Below are 23564 nucleotides of genomic sequence, written 5' to 3' on the forward strand. Positions count from 1 at the left end.
TCACACTTAGGCATAAACTGTGCCCAACTGCAGGTGCCTGTAATTAGGTCTGCTAAGAGCAGGCTTAAATGCTGGTGCCTACAGTTAGGTGCTGTTTGGCCATAATTATTGCCAATTAGTGCTGATAATTGGTTGTTATCACTAGTGCTTTTTTTGTGCCAGTATGCACCAGTTTGGCTTACTGGCACCTTTTTCCCCCTGGCGAGTCCTGCACCCTTCCTCTCACTCCTCTACTTACTACTACGTCAGACTCAGCAGTGCGAACGGTGCAGGCAGCGATTGAGAGAGGCTGGTAGCATCGGAGCTTCCCTCTGCGAATCCCGCCTACTTTGTTTCAAGTTCCTGTTTCTGCATAGGCGGGACTCGCAGAGGGACGCTCCAGCACTGCCAGCCTCTCTCAATCGCTGCCTGCACCATTCGCGCTGCTGAGTCCGACGTTGGCAGCCTTTATTGCTTCACTGGCTGGCAGGCAGGCAGTGGAGAAGGAGGATGGGCTGAGGGAAGGAGGAAGGGCTGGGGGAAGAAGAATTGCTGGATATGGATGAGAGGGGAGGGCAGGGGAGAGAGGAGAATTGCTGGACATGGATGGGAGGAGAGAGCAGGGGAAAGAGGAGAATCACTGGACATGGATGGGAGGGCAGGGCAGGGGAGAGAGGAGAATCGCTGGACATGGATGGGAGGGGAGGGCAAGGAAGAGAGAATTGCTGGACATGGATGGGAGGGCATGGCAGGGGAGAGAGGAGAATCGCTGGACATGGATGGGAGGGGAGGGCAAGGAAGAGAGAATTGCTGGACATGGATGGGAGGGCATGGCAGGGGAGAGAGGAGAATCGCTGGACATGGATGGGAGGAGAGGGCAGGGGAGAGAGGAGAATCGCTGAACATGGATAGCAGGGGAGGACAGGGGGCAGAGAAGAATTGCTGGACATGGATGGCAGGGGAGGACAGGGGGCAGAGAAGAATCACTGGACATGGATAGGAGGGCAGAGGAAGAAAGAGACATTACTGGACATGGATGGGAGGGGAGGTCAGGGAAGAGAGATTCGCTGGACATGGATGGAAGGGGAGGGCAGGGGAAAGAGGAGAATCATTGGACATGGATGAGAGGGGAGGGAAGGGGAGAGAGGAGAATCGCTGGACATGGATGGCAGGGGAGGACAGGGGACAGAGGAGAATTGCTGGACATAGGAGGGGAGGGGAGGGCAGTGGAGAGAGGAGGCATGCTGGACATGGATGGAGGGGAGGGAATAGAGGAAGGAGATGTACATGGATGGGAGGGCAGGGAAGAGAGAAGAAATGCTGGAAATGGATGGAGAGGAGAGCAGGAGATAGAGGAGAATTGCTGGACATGGATGGATGGATGGGTTGGCGGGGAGAGAGGAGAAATGCTGGACTTGGATGGAGGAGAGGGGAGAGAGAATTATTGCTTTATATGGATACAGGGGAGGGAAGAGAGAAGAAATGCTGGACATGGATGGAGGGAAGGAGAGAGGAGAAGTGCTGGACATGGATGGAGGGGAGGAAAGAAAAAAGAAGAACATGCACATGGATGGAAATGAGGGAAAGGGACGAGAGGAGAAAAACTGCACATGGATGGAGAAAATAGGCAAAAGCTGGATCCACGTTATACTTCCTCCAGTCAATTCCATGGAGGTGGACCCAGCTTTTACTTATGGATGAATGGCAAGAAATGAAGAAGAAAGGAGGAAAGTAAAGAAATAAATGGAAAGGAAGCCCTGGAAATGGAGTTAAGGGAACAGATAGAGAGCAGCAGAATCAGAGACTGGGACCAATATGGATAGAAAAACAAGTCACCAGACAATAAAGTAGAAACAATCATTTTATTTTCATTTTAGTGTTTGGAATATGTCCAATTTGAGAATTTACATCTGCTGTCTTATTTTGCACTGCGTATACTGGAGCTGTAACAGCTTACAGAAATTATGTATAATGAAAAAAATCACGTTATTTTTTTCTCCTATACTAGTATAATATTTTCAGTGATGTCTTTATATGCGCCATGGCTGGTACAAGGGGTGTGACTAATGTGGGTATGGCTATCATAGGGGTAGGATCCTCCCAAATGCCCAGTTATAGAATTGTCCCTTTGCATTTGCTGGTTTTTGAGCAGAAACAGTGCAGACAGTTTCTCTTTGAAAGAGCTCTCGTAAAACCGCCCACGGAATCTGCAGCCATGCAAATATTTTGAAGATTACGCTTTTGCTCATCTGGCCCAACCTGCACTCCTAGTGGTCACTATCACGCGGCAAGAGAGCCTGCAGCGCATATATGCAATTTCCCATGGCCCCTTAATTACTATTATTATCTTCCTCAGTGGAAAACCAATACAACAGAAGGGAGAAAGTAAGTGAAAGGGGATTTGATATACCAATTTTCTGTAGTTGCAATCAAAGCGGTTTACATATTTTATTCAGCTACTTATTTTGTACCTGGGATGATGGAGGATTAAGTGATGCCCAGAGTCACAAGGAACTGCAATAGGAATTGAACCCAGTTCCCCTGGATTGCAGGCCATTGCACTAACCAGTAGGCTATTCCTCCACAGTGTGCCAGTTTGTTCCTTTTGGGTTTCTTCCAAAATGATTTGTTGGCATGTTTTGGGGTTTTTCATCCTGTGTGATTCAGTATTAGTTCAGGGTCAATCAGACTTTTGAAATGTGGATTTCTCTCTTTGAATAGGTCCCATACTCACACACATTTAAATGAAGTATTATTTCACACCAAATCTTGCACCCTCATATCATATTGTATAATCTGAAACCCAATTTCTTTTCTCTTACTAGTATTAGGCACTTTCTTTCATCAGTTGATATTTGACTGGCATTGGAATATCCCGTGGAACAGGAACATTTTTTAAAAAGTCAAATGAAGAAAACATTTCCCCAAGTTCCTACGTACAACTATTTTACTTATCTCTGTATGTTTTCCCCCAGTTTGCAGAGAGGCCACTGTTGCCGATCTTGTCTTTTTAGTTGACGGATCCTGGAGCATCGGAACGGAAAACTTTAAAAAGATGCAAGACTTCCTGTATACATTGGTGAGCAGTTTTGATGTGGGCAGAGAGAAAATCCGCATCGGTCTGATCCAGTACAGCGACTCACCACGGACCGAGTTTTTCCTGAATACTTACAGCAGCAAGGATGAAGTTCTGAAGTCTATACAGGCTCTGAACTATAAAGGAGGGGGCACCAGAACCGGACTCAGCTTGCAGTACATGTTGGAGAATCACTTTACAGAAGGTGCAGGGAGTCGAGCCAAGGAAGGTATCCCTCAGCTAGCAGTGGTGATAACTGATGGTCAGACGCAGGATAACATCCTCGAGGCAACTATCATGGTGAAGCAGGCAGGCATCACCACGTATGCCGTGGGCATCAAAGATGCTGTTTTATCCGAACTGATGGAGATTGCAAGTGAGCCTGTTGACAAGCATGTATATAATGTATCAGACTTTACAGCTCTGGAGGACATCTCCCAAAGCATGGTACAGGTGCTTTGTACCACAGTGGAAGAAGCAGTGCGGCATACCAACCAGGTGTCTCAAGGTGCGTGCTTTCATCCTTCCATCTACGGTCCCCATGCCATGTTCATTGTAATGCACCCATGAGCACTCACTGCCTAGTTTCAGTTTGAGGAAGGCGAACGGGTGACCCAGAAAAAGACAAAAAGCATCACAGAACGTTTCCTTGATCTTTAAATTCGACTGTTAGGGGAAATAGTCTTTCAGTGATTTCCACAAGTTTTTGTTCGAACTAAGTTTTCTGCGAAATCGTTTCTCTTCTACAAGTTGCAGGAAGTGAAGTTGGGCAAATATGCAGTATTTCAAATTATGTAAGAAGCCTGACCTTTTGGCTTTCTTCACAGTTTTGCCCAAATTTGTCAGATCCCTAATTCTGTGAAACCGATTTTGTTCCCAGTGCCCTGATTCGGTGAAAGCCTCAGAGAATCAATGTCTTATCAGGGGCGCTGTAAGAAAGACATGGGCTCTGTCTTCAGAACTGAAGCGAGCCACCAATAATTACAGTACAGTCTCGATTATCCGATGTAAATGGGACCGGCTCGTTGGATAAGTAAAAAGTCGGCTAATATCGAAAACAAGGGTAACCCCCTCAAACAATGCATAAACAAAGGCATAGAGTTCCCACTTGGAGCGCTAAAACATAGTTACTGTACATGTGCTTTTTCTAAAACAAAGATTTTTAGTAGAAATAAATGCAATGACATCACCGGGGGGGGGGGGGGGGGGGGTTGTCTGTCAGATATGCCAGATTGTCGGATTACCAAAGGTTGATTAATCGAGACTGTACTGTAGTATTTTCCTGAGATTTGGGGTCATGCTAAATTGCCATTATGCAATTTCTTCTCATGCCGGATATTGTAGAGATACATTGTATCTCCTTGTTAGAAAACAAAATTATGGAGGTTTATTGATAAATGCAGCAGAGTACCTTCTTCTTTCTACTATAGCAAAGCAGGTTCCAAAGTTATTCTAGATCTCATGTTGTAATTTGTTTACTAAAATTATTTGTTAAAAAATTGGAACCCATTGTCAGTCTTACTTCCAAACTAAAGGGAATGTTTCCAAATGTGGAGAGAATCGAAATATTTTTCATACTGAAATCCAGATTGTGTTCTAAGTAACTTTAGGGTCTATGAACATTATGGGGAGAGACTTAAATGTCTATATAGGTATACTTTGGAAGAAAGGTGGAGTAGGGGAGACACAATAAAGACATTTAAATAACTCTGTGGCTTAAATACACAGGAGACAACTCTCTTTCAATGGAAAGATAACAAGTTCACATGTTTTTTCTATTAATATAGAACCTCACATCAAATGTTTCAAAACACAAGCTATGTAGTTCTACTTTGCTTGGTAAAAAGTCAATCATAAAATAAAATATGGAGAGAAAAGACTCTGCAATCAAATACTACACGTCAGCCAACTCCACCAAGGTGGGACATCAAAAAAATGCTATCGGTCAGAAAAAAAACTCCACTTAAAAAAAAGGCTTATCAATCAAGTAGAAACTGCTCTAGCATTACTGGAACAGAATCTCAATTACTCATCAGCTATGTTGCTGATGCAAACAGTCATCAGTTCCAATCAATGATAAAATACAATGTACCTATCTCAAATCTGCAGACAAAATCAGTCATTTGCATAGCAGGCAGACAGGGAATCCCTGTTTCGCTATTGCTGCTTCAGGGGAAATGGTACTGTTCCATCGATCACCTCTGTATTCTTCAAAATGGCCTATTAATATGTCATATATATAGAACTCATGTCCACAATTCTTGTGGCAGGAAAGCGATTTACTTTCTTTTAGAAAAGGTTTGCAGATATGCCTATTTGTAATGTCTTATGTTTAATTTTAGTCCTCGGATTTTAATGTATAATTTAGTATCTTCTGGTGCATATTAGGTTTTGGCATAATTATGGTGGTTATTTTAAATGTCCTGCTTGCAGTGTGCATGTGTAAATACTGCCATATACACATGCATCTTAGATACACATGGAATCTTCGATTTTAGAAAGCTGGTGTTTACACTCATAAAGCTGCCTTACGTGCAGATGGAAAGGGGTGGGGCTTGGGAGGGGCCAAAATTTACAGGTATGTTCCCCATTTCAGAAAGAGAATGCACTTGAATGCCTTAATTTGTGAACATCAGTATTTACATCTGCTCCTGGTCACATATAGGTTTTCTAGAAGGCTCATTTTGGGCATCTTTTGCAGGAGGGATTAAGGGAGGTCTACTGTTTAATCCCCCATTGTTTTTTTTATCCCCCTCAAAATTGAAGTATGTTGCGGTGTTCCCTATGCTGATATTTTCTGCATTGACAGTTGGAAAATGGTTGCTCCTGCTATACATAGCCTCAACATACATGTGCATTCTTCCATGTATTTTATTTTAGAATATCTTTATTGGTATATCAAAATCCCAAGCGTACAACAAGCTGAATATTTACAAGAACAACATGGCCAAAAATCTTAAACTATATAGTTCTCTCCCCCCCCACCCCCATCTCTCCATCCTCGTACCCCTCTTCAACAACCTCAGGCAACAAGGATGTGATAAAACAGCATGGTTGGGGTCTGGAACTCAGGGCCACAAATTAGACCTCTAAATCATTAAGAACATCAGAACAAACCCAGACAGTTAATGTGTCCAGAAATGGGACCCAAAGTTTAAGAAATCTCGTTTTTACACGAAGTCCCCATAGAATCACCTTCTCCGTGTATTTTTAAAAAAGGATCTACATCAGCAGTTTCTTTTCTAAAATACTATTAGAATTGTACATCCATTGCTGCTACTTGTGATCCAAAATCCAAATAAATAAAGGGGGTGTCAGAGGCATAGCAAAGGCATGGACATCCTTCTCACAGAAACATCCACATTTTGGACGTCCTCAACTGCCGTCACAGGGACAGAGGCATAGTGAAGGACTGCCTTCACCCATACTCTTAAAAAAAAAAAAGACATCCCTGACGAGCACTTGGACGTTTTCACCTGGACTTGTGTTTTTCTAAGGTTGTAGACAGCTATTATACACGCAGCTTGTCTGCATGTATGAAGCCATCTTTGGCATGCACAGAGCAGCCACACATAACGCTTGGCTGCTCTGCACTGGCTTCCCCTCCTTAGGAAGGTAATCAATAGAAATAAAACAAAATAAACCATGGAAAAGAAAATAAGATGATACCTTTTTTATTGGACATAACTTAATACATTTCTTGATTAGCTTTCGAAGGTTGACCTTCTTCATCAGATCGGATATAAGCAAATGTGGTAGATGACAGTATATATAAGTGAAACATCAAAGCATTTCAGTGACAGTCTAACAGGGTGGGGGTGGATAGGAGATATGCATGGGAACATCAAAGCATTCCAGACCAAACCTCTAAAATACTACATCAATGACATTTTTATGATTTGGACTGAGGGGGAAGAAACTCTGAAACAATTTTACTATTCCTTCAATACATACCATCCTACAATCAGATTCAAAATTGACAACTCCCCAGAAAAAGTCAATTTTCTGGACACCACGGTCTCAATCAGCGATGACTATATACAAACATCTATATACAAGAAACCCACAGACAGGTGCAGCTACCTCCACAACTCCAGCTTCCACCCTTCACATACAAAGAGATCCATTATTTACAGCCAAGCCACAAGATACCACCGTATTTGCTCTGACCCAGGGGACAGAGACAGACATCTTGAAATCCTGACTGCATCCTTTGAACGGAAAGGCTACAACCCCAAAATAATCTCCAAAAATATTGCCTCCTCCCTCAAAACACCCAGGGAGAATCTGCTACAGTACAAAAAAAAAAGCCACAGACAGAATCCCCCTTATAGTGACATACAACCCAGAGCTGGAAAAATTAAGAAAAATCATAAAAGATCTTCAGCCTCTACTCCAGGAGGATGAATTACTGAAAGATGTTCCCATCCCCACCAGTACTTGATTTCCAACAGCCACCCAACTTAAAACACAAGCTAAATTTGCTGATTTGGGCGTCCCTGACCATATTATCGAAATGAAAGATGGCCGCCCATCTTGTTTCGATAATACGGGTTTCCACGCCCCTTGCTGGAGCCATCCAGTGAGGACATCCCCAAGAAAACTTGGGCATCCCTTTTGATTATACCCCTCTTTGTATTGTTAGTTGATAAATTAGTTATTTATATTTCAGATGTATTTGACCTTGATATACATAGATAGACCGTTTATAAATACATGAAATGAAAGGGAGACTTTGTGATGATTGATTATAGGATGAGAGTGAAAGGAGACAGGGCTGGCATAAGACATGAGCTAGATGAGGCACTGGCTGAGCTCACCAAAGCTCAGTGGTGCCAATAATCTGCTTCATTGGCTCACTCTTAATAGCAGTGAGAGTGTGGTACTCTGCCGTCCCCCTGCACTATTACAGGTTTAAATGCAAGAACATGCACTTCCTGTTATTGTGAGAAACAGGAAGTATCTGTTTCAAGGTTCAGTGTATTTTTAATATGCTACAAATTATATAAATGTGGGTCTAAGTAGTTAACAGAATATTATAAAAGGGAATAGAAATAATAAAATACAAAACAACAGGAACACACAAAAGGAATAAGAATCAAATTCAAATTACAAAGCCATTGATAAACATATAAAGGGAATGTGGGTGTAGACAAACACATAAAGGTGTGTCGTAACAAGCGATACAGTCATTTTGGAAAGAGAAAAGAATAAATCAGGTTATAGGAAATGCATTTTTAAAGAGGTGAGTCTTAAGGGCAGTATTACATTTCTAGTAAGAAAATTCAGCCCTGAGGGGGGCTGAGAGCAGGGGCAGACTGACCATATGGGCAACTGGGCAGTGCCCGAAGGCCAAGAGGATCTCTCCCCCCTCTGTAAACTACAGCCCCCCAGTCCCACCTTAAAGGGCCCTGGTGGCCTCTTCAGGGGCAGGAAAGATCCCCACCCTTTCATGCCCTTTGCTGCTACTGTCCAGCGCTGCTGCATTTTCAAAATGGCTCCTGAGACTTCTTTGTGACTGCTGAGACCCGTGAGATAACCGCAGGAGGTCTCAGCAGCCATTTTGAAAACTTGGTGGTGTCGGGTAGAGCAGCAGCAGTGGGCAGGAAAGAGTGGGGATCTTTCCTGCCCTCAAAGACGCCACTAGACACCATGGTCCTTCAAGGTAAGACCAGGAAGGGCACATTAGTGTGGGGGGGAGGGCGGCGGTTGTTTGTGGATGGGTGACCCAGGCAGTGCCCAGGGGGACCCAATAACCCTTACTGCCCAGGGGCCCAGAGCACTGTCAGTCCACCCCTGGCTGAGAGTGAGTTCCAAAGGGATGGGACAACAATGCTACAGCAGGAGTGATGAATAGTGTCAAACCAGATGTGGCAAAATGAAGGCACTGTAAGGAGATGCTGAGCGAAGGGTACAAGAAGGAACATATGGAATAAGAAGACTAAAGAGAAAGGAAGTGAGCCACTGTGCATGACTTCATGTACAATGATTAGAAATTTGAAGGCTGTGTGGGAGGACACCCATTGCCTTCAAATTTCTAATCGTATATCAAGTCATGCACACTCCTTATCGTGTTCTTGCATTTGAACTTGCAGTAGTGCTGGCAGCAGCATAGGGGACAGAGGCAATAGTGAAGCAGCAAAGCACTTAGGGAGTAGAAATCCACGAGAGGCGTATGTGTTAGGCCAGTGATGGCGAACCTTTCAGAGACTGAGTGGCCAAACAGCAGTGGCGTACCTAGGGTAGTTGACACCCGGGGCCGGTCATTTTTGAACACCGCCCCCCCCCCCCAAATCCAGTACTAGGCATGCCGAGAATACAAAACACTCAGGACCTATAGAGCAATTCTACCATACCATAAGCAGTCATTTCTACGAGTCACACAAGGAAAAGGAAAGCATCTTAAACACTACAGTGAGCACTAGAACATCAATTCACCTATTGTAAAACGAAACCAGACAAAATAGTACAGATTGTAGATCCTGCACAGTCAATGCCAACTGAAAGCCATGTCTTTTTCACAAACACAGATACACCCTAATCCACTATAGAATAAGTAATCATAAACTTTCTATTTAGACAAAAATTAAACTGAACCCCCAATGCCAGACTCTGCATGCAATGCAACACCACAGAAACAGAAACTGTCCCCTAGTACTGTGCAAAATATAAAGACAGCAGATGTAAATTTGAAAAAAAAACCTAACAAGTACCAATCACCACTTTACAAATTAACAAATAGAAATAAAACAAATATAGAAAGTAAAATAATACAATTTTATTGGACTAATACATTTAGCTTTCAGAGGCCAAAACCTCCGTCCTCGGGTCAGTACAGTATAGTGCTGTTACAGTATCCTATCCTGACCTGAGGAAGGGGGTTTTGTTCTCCGAAAGTTAGTCAAAATGTATTAAAATTAGTCCAATAAAAAGATTACCTTATCTACATGTTCTATTATAAACATTTAACACATCTACAATACTTTATCCTAAAGCAAAAAAAATTAAAAAATATATTTTATTTACAGTTTGTTGTCTGTGGTTTCTGCTTTCCTCATCTTCTTTTCACCGTCTTCCTTCCATCCAGCATCTGTCTTCACTCTCTCTCTCTCTCTCTCTCTGCCATCCAGTGTCTGCCCTCTCTGCCGTCCCTTCCATCCACTGCCTGCCCTTTCTCTCTGCCCCTTCAATCCACCATTTGCCCTCCCTCTCCCATCCATCCAGGGTCTGCCCTCCCTCTCGCTCCCCCTTCCATCTAGGATCTGTCCCCTCTCTCTCTCTCTGCCCCTTTTTTCAGCCCCCAGTTCCAGCCCCCTTCTTCCCTCTGAACACCCCCACCCCAGTCCCCTTCTCCCCTCCCCTTCTCCTGTCTGAGACCCCCACCCCAGTCCCCTTCTCTCCTCTGAGATCCCCACCCCAGTCCCCTTCTCCCCTCCCCCTCCCCAGTCTGAGATCCCTACCCCAGTCCCCTTCTCCCCTCCCCCTCCCCAGTCTGAGATCCCCACCCCAGTCCCCTTCTCCCCTCCCCTTTTCCCCTCTGAGACCCCCACCCCGGTCCCCTTCTCCCCTCCACTTCTCCTGTCTGAGACCCCCACCACAGTCCCCTTCTACCCTCCCCTGTCTGAGACCCCCACCCCAGTCCCCTTCTCTCCTCTGAACACCCCCATCCCAGTCCCCTTCTCCCCTTCCCTTCTTCCCTCTGAGATCCCCACCCCAGTCCCCTGCTCCCCTCCCCTGTCTGAGATCCCCACCCCAGTCCCCTTCTCCCCTCCCCTTCTCCTGTCTGAGACCCCCACCACAGTCCCCTTCTCCTCTCCCCTTTTCCCCTCTGAGACCCCCACCCCAGTCCCCTTCTCCCCTCCCCTTCCCTTCTTCCCTCTGAGATCCCCACCCCAGTCCCCTTCTCCCCTCCCCTGTCTGAGACCCCCACCCCAGTCCCCTTCTCCCCTCTGAACACCCCTACCCGAGTCCCTTTCGCCCCTCTCCTTCCCCACCTCAGTCCCGTTAAAACCGGTGAAGCAGCGTCGCAGGCAGCGCCTCGTGCCCTGCTTGTAAAAAAAAATCAAATCTCCTTCCTTCTCCTCGTCTTGACGTCTTGACGTCGACTCGGGCCTTCCAATCAAATTGATTGGAAGGCCCGAGTCGACGTCAAGACGTCAAGACGAGGAGGAGAAGGAGGAAGGAGATTTGATTTTTTTTTTTTTACAAGCAGGGCACGAGGCGCTGCCTGCGACGCTGCTTTGCCGGTTTTTTAAATGTGCGGCGCCGCGGGAATGGCCACGGGAGGCGGCGGGAGCGGAGCACCCCCCACCCACTGGCACCCGGGGCGGACCGCCCCCCCCTTGGTACGCCACTGCCAAACAGCAACCCAAAATCGAATTATTTATCGCAAAGTGCCGGTACTCATTATGGGCGGGGTCACCACATATGACCCTACCCCTATGATAGCCACACCCCTTACACCAGCCATGGCGCATATAAACAGGCATCATTGAAAATATTATACTAGTATAGGAGAAAAAAATAACATGATTTTCTTTCATTATAAATCATTTCTGTAAGCTGTTACAGCTCCAGTATACCCAGTGCAAAATAAGACAGCAGATGTAAATTGTCAAATTGGACATATTCCAAACACTAAAATGAAAATAAAATGACTTTTTCTACCTTTGTTGTCTGGTGACTTTGTTTTTCTGATCATGCTGGCCCAGTATCCGATTCTGCTGCTATCTGTCCTCTTAACTCCGTTTCCAGGGCTTCCTTTCCATTTGTTTCTTTACTTTCCTCCTTTCTTCTTCATTTCTTGTCCTCCATCCATATCCAGCAACCCTCCGCTCCCCTCCAGCCACAAATGTCCAGCCACCCTCCTCTCCCCTCCAGCCACCCTCCCCCTCCAGCCACCCATGTCCAGCCACCCTCCTCTCTCCCCTGCCCTCCCTCCCAGCACCAGGCAGCCCTCCCTCCCAGCACCCAACATCAGGGCTCCCTCCCCCCCAGCACCCAAAATCAGGGCTCCCTCCCAGCAAAGGCGCCCGGTATAAGAGGCTTAGAGAGGCTAAGCCTCCCCCCTGCTGCAACAGAATGGATCAGCTGTGGAGTCCAGCTGCTCTGAGGGGATTAAATTGTTGATTTACCTCCATCCTCACAGCAGGAGCTGCAGTGAAAGCCCTCTAGCAGTTGTAAAAATTGGTTTATTGTTTGTTTACCTTACTGCTGGGAAAGCAGGGGGGGTTGGCTGGAGGTGTCCTGGGTTGCCAGGGAGATATTTAAGGAGGATGACTTCCTGACCTGCACTGAGGACAGATAGCAGCAGAACGGATACTGGGCCACCATGATCAGAAAAAGTCACCAGACAACAAAGATAGAAAAGATCATTTTATTTTCATTATAGTGTTTGGAATATGTCCACTTTGAAAATCAGGTGCTCAACATTAAAAGTTTATATTTATTTACTTATTTATGGCATTTTATCCCACATTAAACATGAATTAGGGTGTTTTGTGGCTCTACATGAGAATTGTGATGATATGATCCCTTGTTTCATATTGTTGACGGTCTGCATTTTCCGTATGGGTGGTATATTGGTGTATTAGGTCTGCCCAGTGTAATATTTCTGGTACAGTAAGGTTCTGAGTGTGTTTTTGGACAAAGTTGTGCAAATGTTTTGCAGTTGAGCGATTGTGGTTAGAATATGCTTTGAGCAACCACTTTATTCTTTGACATATGATACATGTCTAATATCTAAATTTAATAAAAGGTATTAATTGTGACTTTTATTTTTATTTATTTATTTTTTCTGCGTGTTATCAGCCAATTATGGATTTAAGCTCCACCCCTGGCCCCACCCCTAACCCCACCCCCTTTAGCCTCCTCAAACAGTTGGGCCACCAACCGCCTATGCCTCCCAGCACCCAACATCAGGGCTCCCTCCCTCCCACCCAGCACCCAACATCAGGGCTCTCTCCCAGCACCCAACATCAGGCCTCCCTCCCTCCCACCCAGCACCCAACATCAGGGATCCCTCCCAGCACCCAGCAGCAGCAGCAGCACCCAGTAGCAGGCCTCCCTCCCTCCCAGCATCAGCCCTCCCTCCCACCCACCCAGCACCACACAGCACGAAGCCTCCCACCCACCCATCCACCCAGCACCAGGCCTGCCTCCCTCCCTCCCAGCACCAGGCCTGCCTCCCGCCCTCCCTCCAACCAAAGACGCATCAGGCCGCCAGCCTGTCCTCCCTCCCTCCCAGCACCAGGAACCCCCCTCCTCTGAAATTTAAAAAGCGTACCATCCTCGGGGTTAAGGCGGCGTGCATCGGCAGCGAAGCGCGTGTTCTTCGCTCGCGCGCCTTCGGCCTTCCCTTCTGTTCTCTCAAGCTCTGGTCCCGCCCCATAGGAATTCCCACTGGACCCTGTCAAAAGCTTTTTCCTGATCCAGGGTGACCATCAACCTCCCCTCCCCATCTACCCGGCTAGGCTCAAAGCCCTCCCGAACCCATGCTGCTGCCTCAAGTACCCCCCCCCTTCCCGGCACCCCGCAACCTTGCGAGGGAGCCAACACCTCCCCCGCCACCTGCCTCATTCTTTTTAAAAGCATATGGGCAAAGACTTTGCGGTCACTGTATAACAGTGCTATGGGCCTCCAGTTTGTCAGGAGCCCTGGATCTTTCCCTTTACTGAGGAGAGTTAAAGCTGCCTCTCCCAGGGATGCTGGCAAAGAACCCTGTTGCCATGCCACCTCCCAAATATCTAACAAAATCGGAGCTACCAAGTTTTTGAACTTCTGGTAAAACTCCGCTGGGAGCCCATCTGGCCCCGGCGCGGTCTTTCTCCTCAAGGCCCCTATGGCCTCTTCTACCTCCTGTAAGGTCCATGGTTGTTCTAGGACCTGAAGATGGGCCCCCCTTTTCCCCACCCCCGGAGTGTCCTTGATATATGTCCCCATTCTATCCTTATCTAAATGCCTATCTGAAAAAAAATCCTCAAAGTGCTCTCCCACCACCCTCAGAATCTCTTCCCTTGAATCCCTCACCACTCCTGTTATGTCCTGCAGACTACTCACCATCCTTCGCTCCCTTCTCTCTTTGCAGCATTCGAAGGGATCTGGGCTTACCAACTTTCCGAAATCCCTCTCGTACTTCAGCGAGGAATACCTATTGTACTGCACCTTTTCTAACTCTGCTTGTAGGGTGTCAATGTCCTCCCTTCTCCCTCCCTGAGAGATCAAATAGTCTCTCTGTTTTTTAATCGCCACCCCCAGCCGGGTCATCTCCCTTCCCTTCCTTCTGGCTTGCTGTATGAAGAAAAACCTGGTGCGCCGTTTTACCACCTCCCACCATTCCCCTGGCGAGGAGAAGAGACCTTGGATCGATATTTGATCTTCAATAAATTCTTGATACTCTTTATGTACTGTTTCCTCCTCTAACCATCTCAGGTTGAGTCTCCAGAGACCCCGTCCCGGCCTGTGAGCCCCTAGCCCTCCAACTGCTATCAAGACTAACTTGTGGTCAGAAAATTCCACCTCCACCAAACGGGGCCCCTGCCCACAGGCCCCCTTCCATACTAAGAACCTATCTATCCTACACCTGCAAACCCCCTAGTGAATGTAAACCCTTCCCTGTCCGCTAAGTGTTCTATATGCACATCCACCAATCCTGCTCCCTTCATCATACCCCCCAACCGTACCCCATCATATCTTACCTGTGCCGCCTTCCCCCCACTATCCTGCTTCCGCAAGATCGTATTAAAATCTCCCCCCCATATCACCTTCTGAGACGTGTACAAATATGGCTTAATTTTCCCAAACAACAAGGTGCGCCCTCTTTTACTCTGTGGCCCATAAATGTTAACTATCCGTACCGCCACCCCGTGTAACAATGCATCCACCACCAAACACCTCCCTATGCCTAATTCTACCACCCTCTGTATGACTACCCTATGTGTTTTGAAAAGATACCAACTCCCCCATATCTTTCCCCTGCTAATCCCCAAATGGAGGGCCTCCCATCTCCAGGCCCACTGTACACGCCTGACTGCATCCATCGTCTGCAGCCTTGTTTCTTGCAGCAAAAAACAATCTGCAGCAATCAGAGAGGCCATCAAAGGCCACTACTTGAGCCCTCTGGGAGGCAACACTTGCCACATTTAGTGTGGCGAAGAACAACAGAATTCCTGCCATCATTCAAGGTTATGGCTCCTCTGTACCACCCCATCCTGGCCCTCTTCCCTCCGTCCCAACCCATACTCCGCCGCCTGCCCCCCATCGTCCATTTCCATTTCTTCCTCTGCCCAATCTCGAACTCCAAATTCAAATTCCCCTCCCCCTGTCCTCCCCCCTCCCCCTTTCCTTTCTTCCTCCCCTTCTTCTTCTTCACCTCCCCCCTCCCTTTCCCCTGCAACCCTTTGAACCCCCTCCCCTTCTCCCTGCATCCCCTCCACCTCCCTTTCCTCTACTTCCTCTACAGCCTCCCCTTCCTCCCCCTGCTCTTGTTCCTGGAAACCCTCGCTCCTGTCCGATGTCTGCGTCCCCCTATCTTCCTTACCCTCCCCCACCCCTTCTCCACTTCCTCCCCCCTCTTCCCTCCTAATAACCCCCTTCATTCCAAATCCTCCCCCCTTCTTCTTCCCCCTCACCTCCCCTTAGGCTCTCCCTCTAATCTCCTTTTACCCCACCCTCCTCCTGCTGCCCTCCCCCCTCCTTTCCTCTTTCTTCTTCTACATCCTCCCCCCTCTCTTCCACTTCTAAACCTTGAAACCGATTCCCTACCTCTAGCCCTTGGACTACCTCCCTCCCCAAACAGACTTGTTTCCCCCCCCCCTTCCCCTGTGCTCCCCTCTGCCTTTTGGAGACCCGCACCCATCCCCCTTCTTCCTCCTCATCCTGCCCCTTCCCTCCCTCCTGTGCTCCCTCTCTCCCTCTATCTCCTACTTCTCCCCCTCTCCCCTCCTTCCCACTTTCCTTACTCAGTACCTCTGCGCCCTGATTCTGATTCTGGCAACCCTCCCCTCCTCCCCTCTTCTCCTGAGCTGAAATACCTCCCTCTCCTCCATTATGGAAAGCCTCCAGGCAATCCCTAAACGCGTGCCCCAAACCCCCACAAAGATTACATCGTATGGAGGCACAATTCTCTGTGGCATGGTCCTTGCTACCACATTTGGCACACTGCAGTACCGGGCAGGACATGCTAAAATGCCTAAAGGATCCACATTTAAAACACTGTCGTGGCTGCCCCTTATAGAAACCCAGGATACAGTCCCTTCCTATAAATGCTGCTGAAGGGATGTGCTGGACCATCTGCCCTACTTGCTTAAGCCTGACCAAAGCCCCCCACCCCCCTGCCCATACTTTACTGGGGTCTGGGAGTTTCGCCAGTGGGGTTCGTAATTCCGCGTATCGCTGGAGCCAGAATGCTAGGTCCACCCCCGAAATGGACTCATTTCTAACTAGCAGGGTCACCTGCACCAGGTCAGGTCTGCTAATGGGCACAACCTTATAATTTCTCCACTTCCCCCTCCCCCATACCCCTTCATACTTTTCCCAGAAGACCTCCATTCCTCTTTGCATGAAAAAACTTGCATCATATTCAGGGATATTGACTGGATGGATACACGCATAGAGGTCTTCTGGGATAAAGCCCAACCCCAATACCAATCTCAAAACTACCTCTCTGGATGGCATTGCCCCCTCCCCCACCCATCTAATTTGTACCATGTTTCGTCTCCTTGGCACCTGCCCCCAGCCTCTCCACCCCCCCAAAACCCCTCCCTGGGCACATTACCCGAGAATCCCCCCCATTTCCCTCTCCCTCCTTCTCCTGTAACTGCTGCAAAGGATTTACCCCCTCGCTCCCACTTCCCTTTCCCTGCATTTATATCCCTCTGCTCTGCAGAGATTCCTAAACCTTCCTTTTGCACAACATTATTCATCAACAAAACCTTCCTCTGCACATCCAGCCCTACCCCTTCCCCAGAGTTCTCCTTATCTGTTACAAAAGTCTCATTGTCCATCTGTGCCAAGGCTGAAGAAGTAGTGGTCTGCTGCTTCTGCCAAATGTCCTGCACCTCCTCCTGACTCTCTGTACTCTGTTCTCTGGAAGAAGGCAGGTCCCGCGCGTGGCTCAAACCAGGCTTTAAACCAGCTCCTCCTTTCTCTGCTTCACAAGTACATAAGTAATGCCATACTGGGAAAAGACCAAGGGTCCATCGAGCCCAGCATCCTGTCCACGACAGCGGCCAATCCAGGCCAAGGGCACCTGGCAAGCTTCCCAAATGTACAAACATTCTATACATTTCTATACATGTTATTTCTGGAATTGTGGATTTTTCCGTTTAGTAGCGGTTTATGGACTTGTCCTTTAGGAAACCGTCCAACCCCTTTTTAAACTCTGGACTGATACTCCTGTCCCTCTTTCTCTCCAAGGCACGAGTCCTCAGGTTCCAGCTGCACCACTGCACTCCCTCCTTGATGAGAACAAACGGTTTTTCCAATCAAGCTCACTGCAGGCACCTGAGTCAGCCTTTCTGAGTTCTGTCTCCCAATGAGCTCTGCATTGTCGGGTTCCTCTGTCCTTTCCTTTTTCCTTTCCACGGGTAAGCTGCCCTCCTCACTCTCAGCTTCTGCCACAATATGTTTGGAAAACAGACTGTACCCTGAGTCTCCTTTCTCAGTTTCCATGATATGAAAGGATTTAACTGATGCTTTTTTTCCTGTTTCTTTTCTCCCTGGTTGTGGAGCAGACTCTAAGGAGCCATCAGCTTCCGGCTCACAACCCTTGTTTCTGGAACCTTCCTGCTCTGTGAGTACTCCAGACTGACTTGCCAAGTCTTTCATGAATTATATAGTTCTCTGTTGACTGCTGGTCCCTGGTACCTCTTCTCTTACTGGCTGGTGTTTCACCAGCTCTGCTGAGGCAAATCCTTCAGATTGCTTGCACTGTGCAGCTGCCATTCTCTCCCTGTTTAAATAAAGTTCTCTCAAGGGATTGTCTCTGCCTTTTTTTTTTTTTTTGCTATCAACAATTTCTCCTTCTTTTGGATCAGCACCTCCAAACGCCCTTCCTCCTTCTGGTATGACCTCCTGTGCTCTACTGGGGCCAGCTTGCTCATGGCTTTTGCCATCTTTAATCTCTTCCCCAGTTCTGCTAGCTCCTTTTCCAGGGCCTTAATCTTCCTCACTTGCTCCACCACTCCTCTCCCTGGATTCTCCGGATCCCAGCTCACCCCTTGTGCGTCCTCCTCTTCCTCCTCCTCCTCCTCCGTCCATTCTGCCTCTTCTTCTAGCTGGCCTTGGACTGGCTGCAATTCACTGCCCAGCTCCATAGCTTCCTCTTTTGCCTGCCTCTTAGGCTGCGGCTTGGAGGCCTTCCCCGGCTGTCTCCCCCGTTCCTTGTCTGCACACCCACCTTCCTGGGACCTGTGTAATATTGTTGCAGGAATTGATGCATGAATTTATGATACTTCAGGAGTCAGACAGCACACCAGAATGAGAGAGAAATCTTCTTTATTTGCCAGCAAACAAAGTAGAACATCAGCATTAAGTCTCTTCTTCTCTTTCTCAGCTCTCTTTGTCTCTCTCTCAGCTCTCTGTGTCTTTGTCTCAGCTCTCTGTGTCTTTCTCTCAGCTCTCTGTGTCTTTGTGGCTTCTGTCTCAGCTGCTTCTCTTCTTATGCTGTCTTCTCCTTCTTCTGTCTGTTCCTTCTGTCCTTCTTTCTCTTCTGAGCTCCTTCTGACGTAAACTGCTTCTTCTCCCACTTAAATACAGTTCTATCTAGCCTAGCCTAGCCCCCTTACTCTCCAATTGGTTAAGGAATAGATTGATTACCTTGCCTCAACCAATCAGCTCTATACAAATATCAGTTACATAGGTTCCAGACATCCTAAACTGACCTATGACCTGGGGCCCCTTACACCAGACATTTGGGCTCCAGTCTCTTACATGTTATTATGATTGATTTCTCATATTCCTAGTACTAACTGCTAACTAAACTCTGGCATTCATTAAAGGGGTCAAGGGCCAATCTTACTTAATGGCATACATATCGGGTTATTACTTTCAAGACCATTCCTACATTTTACCTATAATTAATCAAGGAGAAGAGAGCTGACTAGTCCTGACCTCTTTCACCTATCAGCTTATACATTAAACCAGCCAGAACTGCAGATAAGTCAAAACACATGTTTGACCTCTTCACTGCAGTCCTTGCTTGACCTCTCAAACAGCAGACAAAGAGTAATACAGAATTTAACAGACATTCTACACAGACACAAAACTTATTAATTTACACAGAATACAGCATATTCTAAAATAAGCATCCTTATAAGACATATTCTACATACTTATAATGGTCTCTATATCTATATCTAAGCTATCTCCTTATAACAAAATCTACATATTAAGCACTTCTAAATAGTATTTCAGCCTATTCTTTAAACTACAATATGTCATATGTCTGGCTCATGCCTGCTTACAAAACTACAGTATGCCTAACAGTATACAGATGTTGAGCTAGCATTCATCATTCACAAGGGACAGAGTTTCATTTCTCACTGACCTTTCTAACCTTTTGCTCGGCAAGCTAGACATTGAGTAATTAACTCCAGCTTGCATTCCTTCATTTGCAGGACTGAGAATTTAAAATAGTATTTGAGCACCTTTAAACAGAATTAACCCTTAATATGATTTCTTATATATATTATGCCCATGGCTGCCTCATTCCCCCCTTTGAGACTAAAATCAGCTTATGCAGAGATAAGTCTCACTACTCAAACTCTGGAGATTATAGTGATCCTAACTAGGAATAGACTTATGAACCACCATTACCCTACTTGTTAAGGTCCGACGGCATACTGCCGAAGCACATGAGGCCAGGAAACAAAACAACAACCCTGCTAAAACTAAGACTATTAGGGAAATGAACAAGGGACGTATCCAGGAGGTCAATGACCACCACCAGGAGGTAAGGTCTAATCCTCCTCGGTAATCTTCCACATTAAGGCTGGCCAACTGTAGGACTTTATCCATGGCATGCCTAACTACATGCGTCCTATTTATGACAATAGTACAGCACTCTGAAGAATTTAGCACTGTGCAGAGGCCACCCTGGGCTGCAAAGAGATAGTCAAGACCCATACGGTTATACCGAGAAACTATACTTAATTCATTAATTTGATCCTGCAATGCATTGACTACCACGTTCAGCTCATGAACTAGAACATGAAGTAGGGATTGAAGTCTCCGGGTGGCCATACCTAGTTCAGTAATACCCGCTACCGGGCCCCCAATTGGAATCCAGGCCGTAGCAGAAAGGGCTACAAGTCTCTTTTTAGTCAGAGGATAAGTAGAGTTAATATACTGGAGGGCTAATTCAATCGCCTCATCCTCTGTGGCAACGGAGGAGGGTAAGGACAAGGCTTCTCGCTTAGAGCGGTGCGGGGATGGTGGTTTGAGAAGAGGAATAACTTTAGGAAAATAATTCAAGGTTACCAATACACAAAAATCATATGTGGGGGGAAGAATCATGTGGAGGACATTATCACAGAGCCAGTAATGACCAAGGAGAGGGCGACGAAAGTTCCCAATAAATGTAGGCACAGGATGGAGATTAGGATGCCCATAATGCGAGCCCCTATCCCAGGGGGAACGAAGAAGAAATGGAGACTTTGTACACCATAGGTGCCAATCCCCAATTGTAACAGACCGCTCATATGATGCAACCCCTTCATACCCCGGGGATTTATGAAAGTAGAAAATAGGATGGGACACTATAGTCTTCTCAGTAGTATAGTTAGGAGCCAGATAATCACCTTGGTCATAATCTGCAGGTATGGTAGTAGGGCACATAGGAGTACCTGGAGAAACTACCCACACAGGTTCCTCCTTCTCTGGGAGAACATTAGTATAGTTACAGGGAATGGGAAGAACAGTTGAGATGTCTCTTGTTAAACAAAACACTCCAGAAGCTGGATAGGGAGACGTAAAAACCGGCCTTAGAGAAGAGTCAGAGGGGGAAGTAGCATTATAAAAGGACCACCAAGTATAATCCTGGCTCCAAGGGCCTGAACTCGAAAAGTAGGGAGGTATAAGAGCTGGGAGCTGCACAGGGACAGGAACAGCTGGGACATCTGTAGTATAAGGAGAAAATCGGGAACACACAATACAAGGGGAAGTAATCTTTGCCTGGCTAATTAGTTCCTGGACAGAGTGTAACCAAAGGTTGGAACGAGTTGGGGTTTTAGGAACAAGGAGGCAAGGAGTAGAAAACAACAAAAGCATCCAAACTACTAACATTTTCTTTCTTCCTAATCTAAAACAAATACAGCAAACTAATTAAGCAATAATATTTCAACAGTCTGTGCTAATCACAGATTACTCTAATATAGTGTTCTCAGTCTTTGAGTTCTTATACCAGTTGGGATAGACCCTCAACTGACAAGGATCAAGCTCTCAAATTCCAAGAAAGCCAGAATCTAGGCAAGAAAGAGTCTCAGTGTGAAGCCGAAGTTCAGCAGCTCCTGCAGTATGCAGTTGACCCTTCTTTTCAGCTAGTAGATTCTTTGGTTCGGGTCAAGCGCAACTTCAATGGCTCCGCTGGATCTCTTTCTGCTCTCCACTGTCTAGGCTCCGTCTGATCCGTGCTGGGCTCAGTCTGGTCAGCAGACTTAATTCGAGACCAATGGACCCATGGAGTTATCCCTGCGACCTTCACAGCTGTAGGGGTAGAAAGCAAAACAGTAAAAGGTCCTTTCCATCGGGGCCCCAAAGGCTGGAGCCTCCAGTCTTTCACCCAAACTCTATCCCCTGGCAGGAAGGAATGTACCTGAGCCTGGAAGGGGACAGGGTTTATTTCTCTCACATAAGACTGAAGCTCAGAAATTATCTTGCCCAAGAGGGCTACCTGCTCCTGCACCTGGGCAGACCCTAAAATCCCTATGTCTCCCTTAATTCCCTGCAAAATGGCTGGGGGCTTCCCATACACAATTTCAAAGGGAGAGAGGGCTGTTCCTTTAGTTGGAGTGCATCGGAGGCGGAAGAGGGCTAGTGGCAGTGCCTGTGGCCATTTCAGTTGGGTTTCCTGACAAATCTTTGCTAGGCTATTTTTCAAGGTTCTGTTTGCCCACTCAACCTGCCCTGAACTCTGGGGACGATAGGCACAATGCAATTTCCAGGTAATGCGCAATGCGCGGGACAGGGCCTGAAGTGTAGCTTCAACAAAGGCGGGACCATTATCTGAACCTATGGCAAGGGGCAGTCCATACCTGGGAATGACATCCCTAAGGAGGGCTCGAGCTACTTCTGTGGCTTTCTCAGTGACTGTAGGATATGCTTCCACCCACCCAGAAAAGGTACAGACCATGACCAAGAGGTATCGGAGCCTACCACTCCTGGGCATTTCTGTGAAGTCTATAACTAGGGACTCAAAGGGTGTTAGTCCTCTAGACTGAACTCCTGGTGGAATACGGGGTCCCTGACGAGCATTATTCTGGGCACAGAGAGTACATCGGGCTGAGGCAGTGGCAACCAGACTATCCAATCCTTCCAGCACCACTACTCGACTGAGTAGGCGGGCTAGTGCTGTTTTCCCTAAGTGTGATAGGTCATGAGCTTGAGACACTACAGGCCAAGCTAGGTGGCGTGGCACCAGAACTCTGGTATCAGGGAGATGTAACCAGCCATCAGGTCTCCTTACTGCACCTTCCTCTTGAGCCCATTTCTCTTCCATTTGGGTGTACATAGGCGTCCATTCTTGCAGTCGAATTTGGAACAGGGGAGTCACAGTACTTGCTGGGGGTCCTCGAGCAGCTTCCTTGGCCACCCGATCAGCATGGCGGTTCCCTCGGGCCACTGGAGTATCTATTCTTTGGTGTCCCCTGCAGTGAATGACAGCTACCTTCTTAGGGGCCCACACAGCCTCTAACAGCTGAAGTATTTCAGGTCCATACTTAACAGGTTGGCCTGCAGCATTTATGAGTCCCTTTTCCTTATACAAAGCTCCATGAGCGTGTAAAGTTGTGAAGGCATACTTGGAATCAGTATAAATGTTGGTTACCAGTCCTGCTGCTAGCTCCAGAGCTCGTATGAGGGCCACAAGTTCTGCTTTCTGGGCTGAAGTTCCTTGGGGCAGGGCTCTTGCTTCTATCACCTTGTCTTCTGTCACCACAGCATAGCCTGCCAATCGCTTGGAGTTCTCCACGTAACTGCTTCCATCTGTAAAATAAATTACATCTGGGTCCCTCCACGGAACATCTTTAAGATCTGGTCGACTGGAATACACTTCATCCATGGTTTGGATACAGTCATGATCCGGTGGTCCCTCAGATGCTGGCAAAAGAGTGGCGGGATTGAATGTAGCCACTGTTTCCAGGTGTATCCGTGGATTCTCACACAAGCTAGCTTGGTACTTAACCATGCGGTTATTTGTAAACCAGTGGTTGCCCTTATACTCCATGAGGGTAAGAACTGCGTGGGGGACTTTAACAACCAGTTCTTGCCCCAAGGTCAGCTTATCAGCTTCCTG

At 47.0% G+C, this 23564-nt stretch overlaps 1 protein-coding gene across 3 annotated transcripts in view; it reads left to right on the plus strand.

Moving 5' to 3' along the window:
• Positions 1 to 23564, plus strand: part of COL6A6 (collagen type VI alpha 6 chain) — a 336531-nt gene that overhangs the window by 59899 nt on the left and 253068 nt on the right. For 2 of the 3 annotated variants that reach the window (XM_030206331.1, XM_030206323.1), the window contains exon 5: positions 2955 to 3563. The exons of the other annotated variant lie outside the window; for it this stretch is intronic. In XM_030206331.1, coding sequence (XP_030062191.1) covers positions 2955 to 3563 — 609 coding nt within the window. The remainder of the gene's footprint in view (positions 1 to 2954; positions 3564 to 23564) is intronic. 3 annotated transcript variants of the gene reach the window in all.

The sequence above is a fragment of the Microcaecilia unicolor genome, chromosome 1 (assembly GCF_901765095.1).
Source record: "Microcaecilia unicolor chromosome 1, aMicUni1.1, whole genome shotgun sequence".
NCBI classification, from domain to species: Eukaryota; Metazoa; Chordata; class Amphibia; order Gymnophiona; family Siphonopidae; genus Microcaecilia; species Microcaecilia unicolor.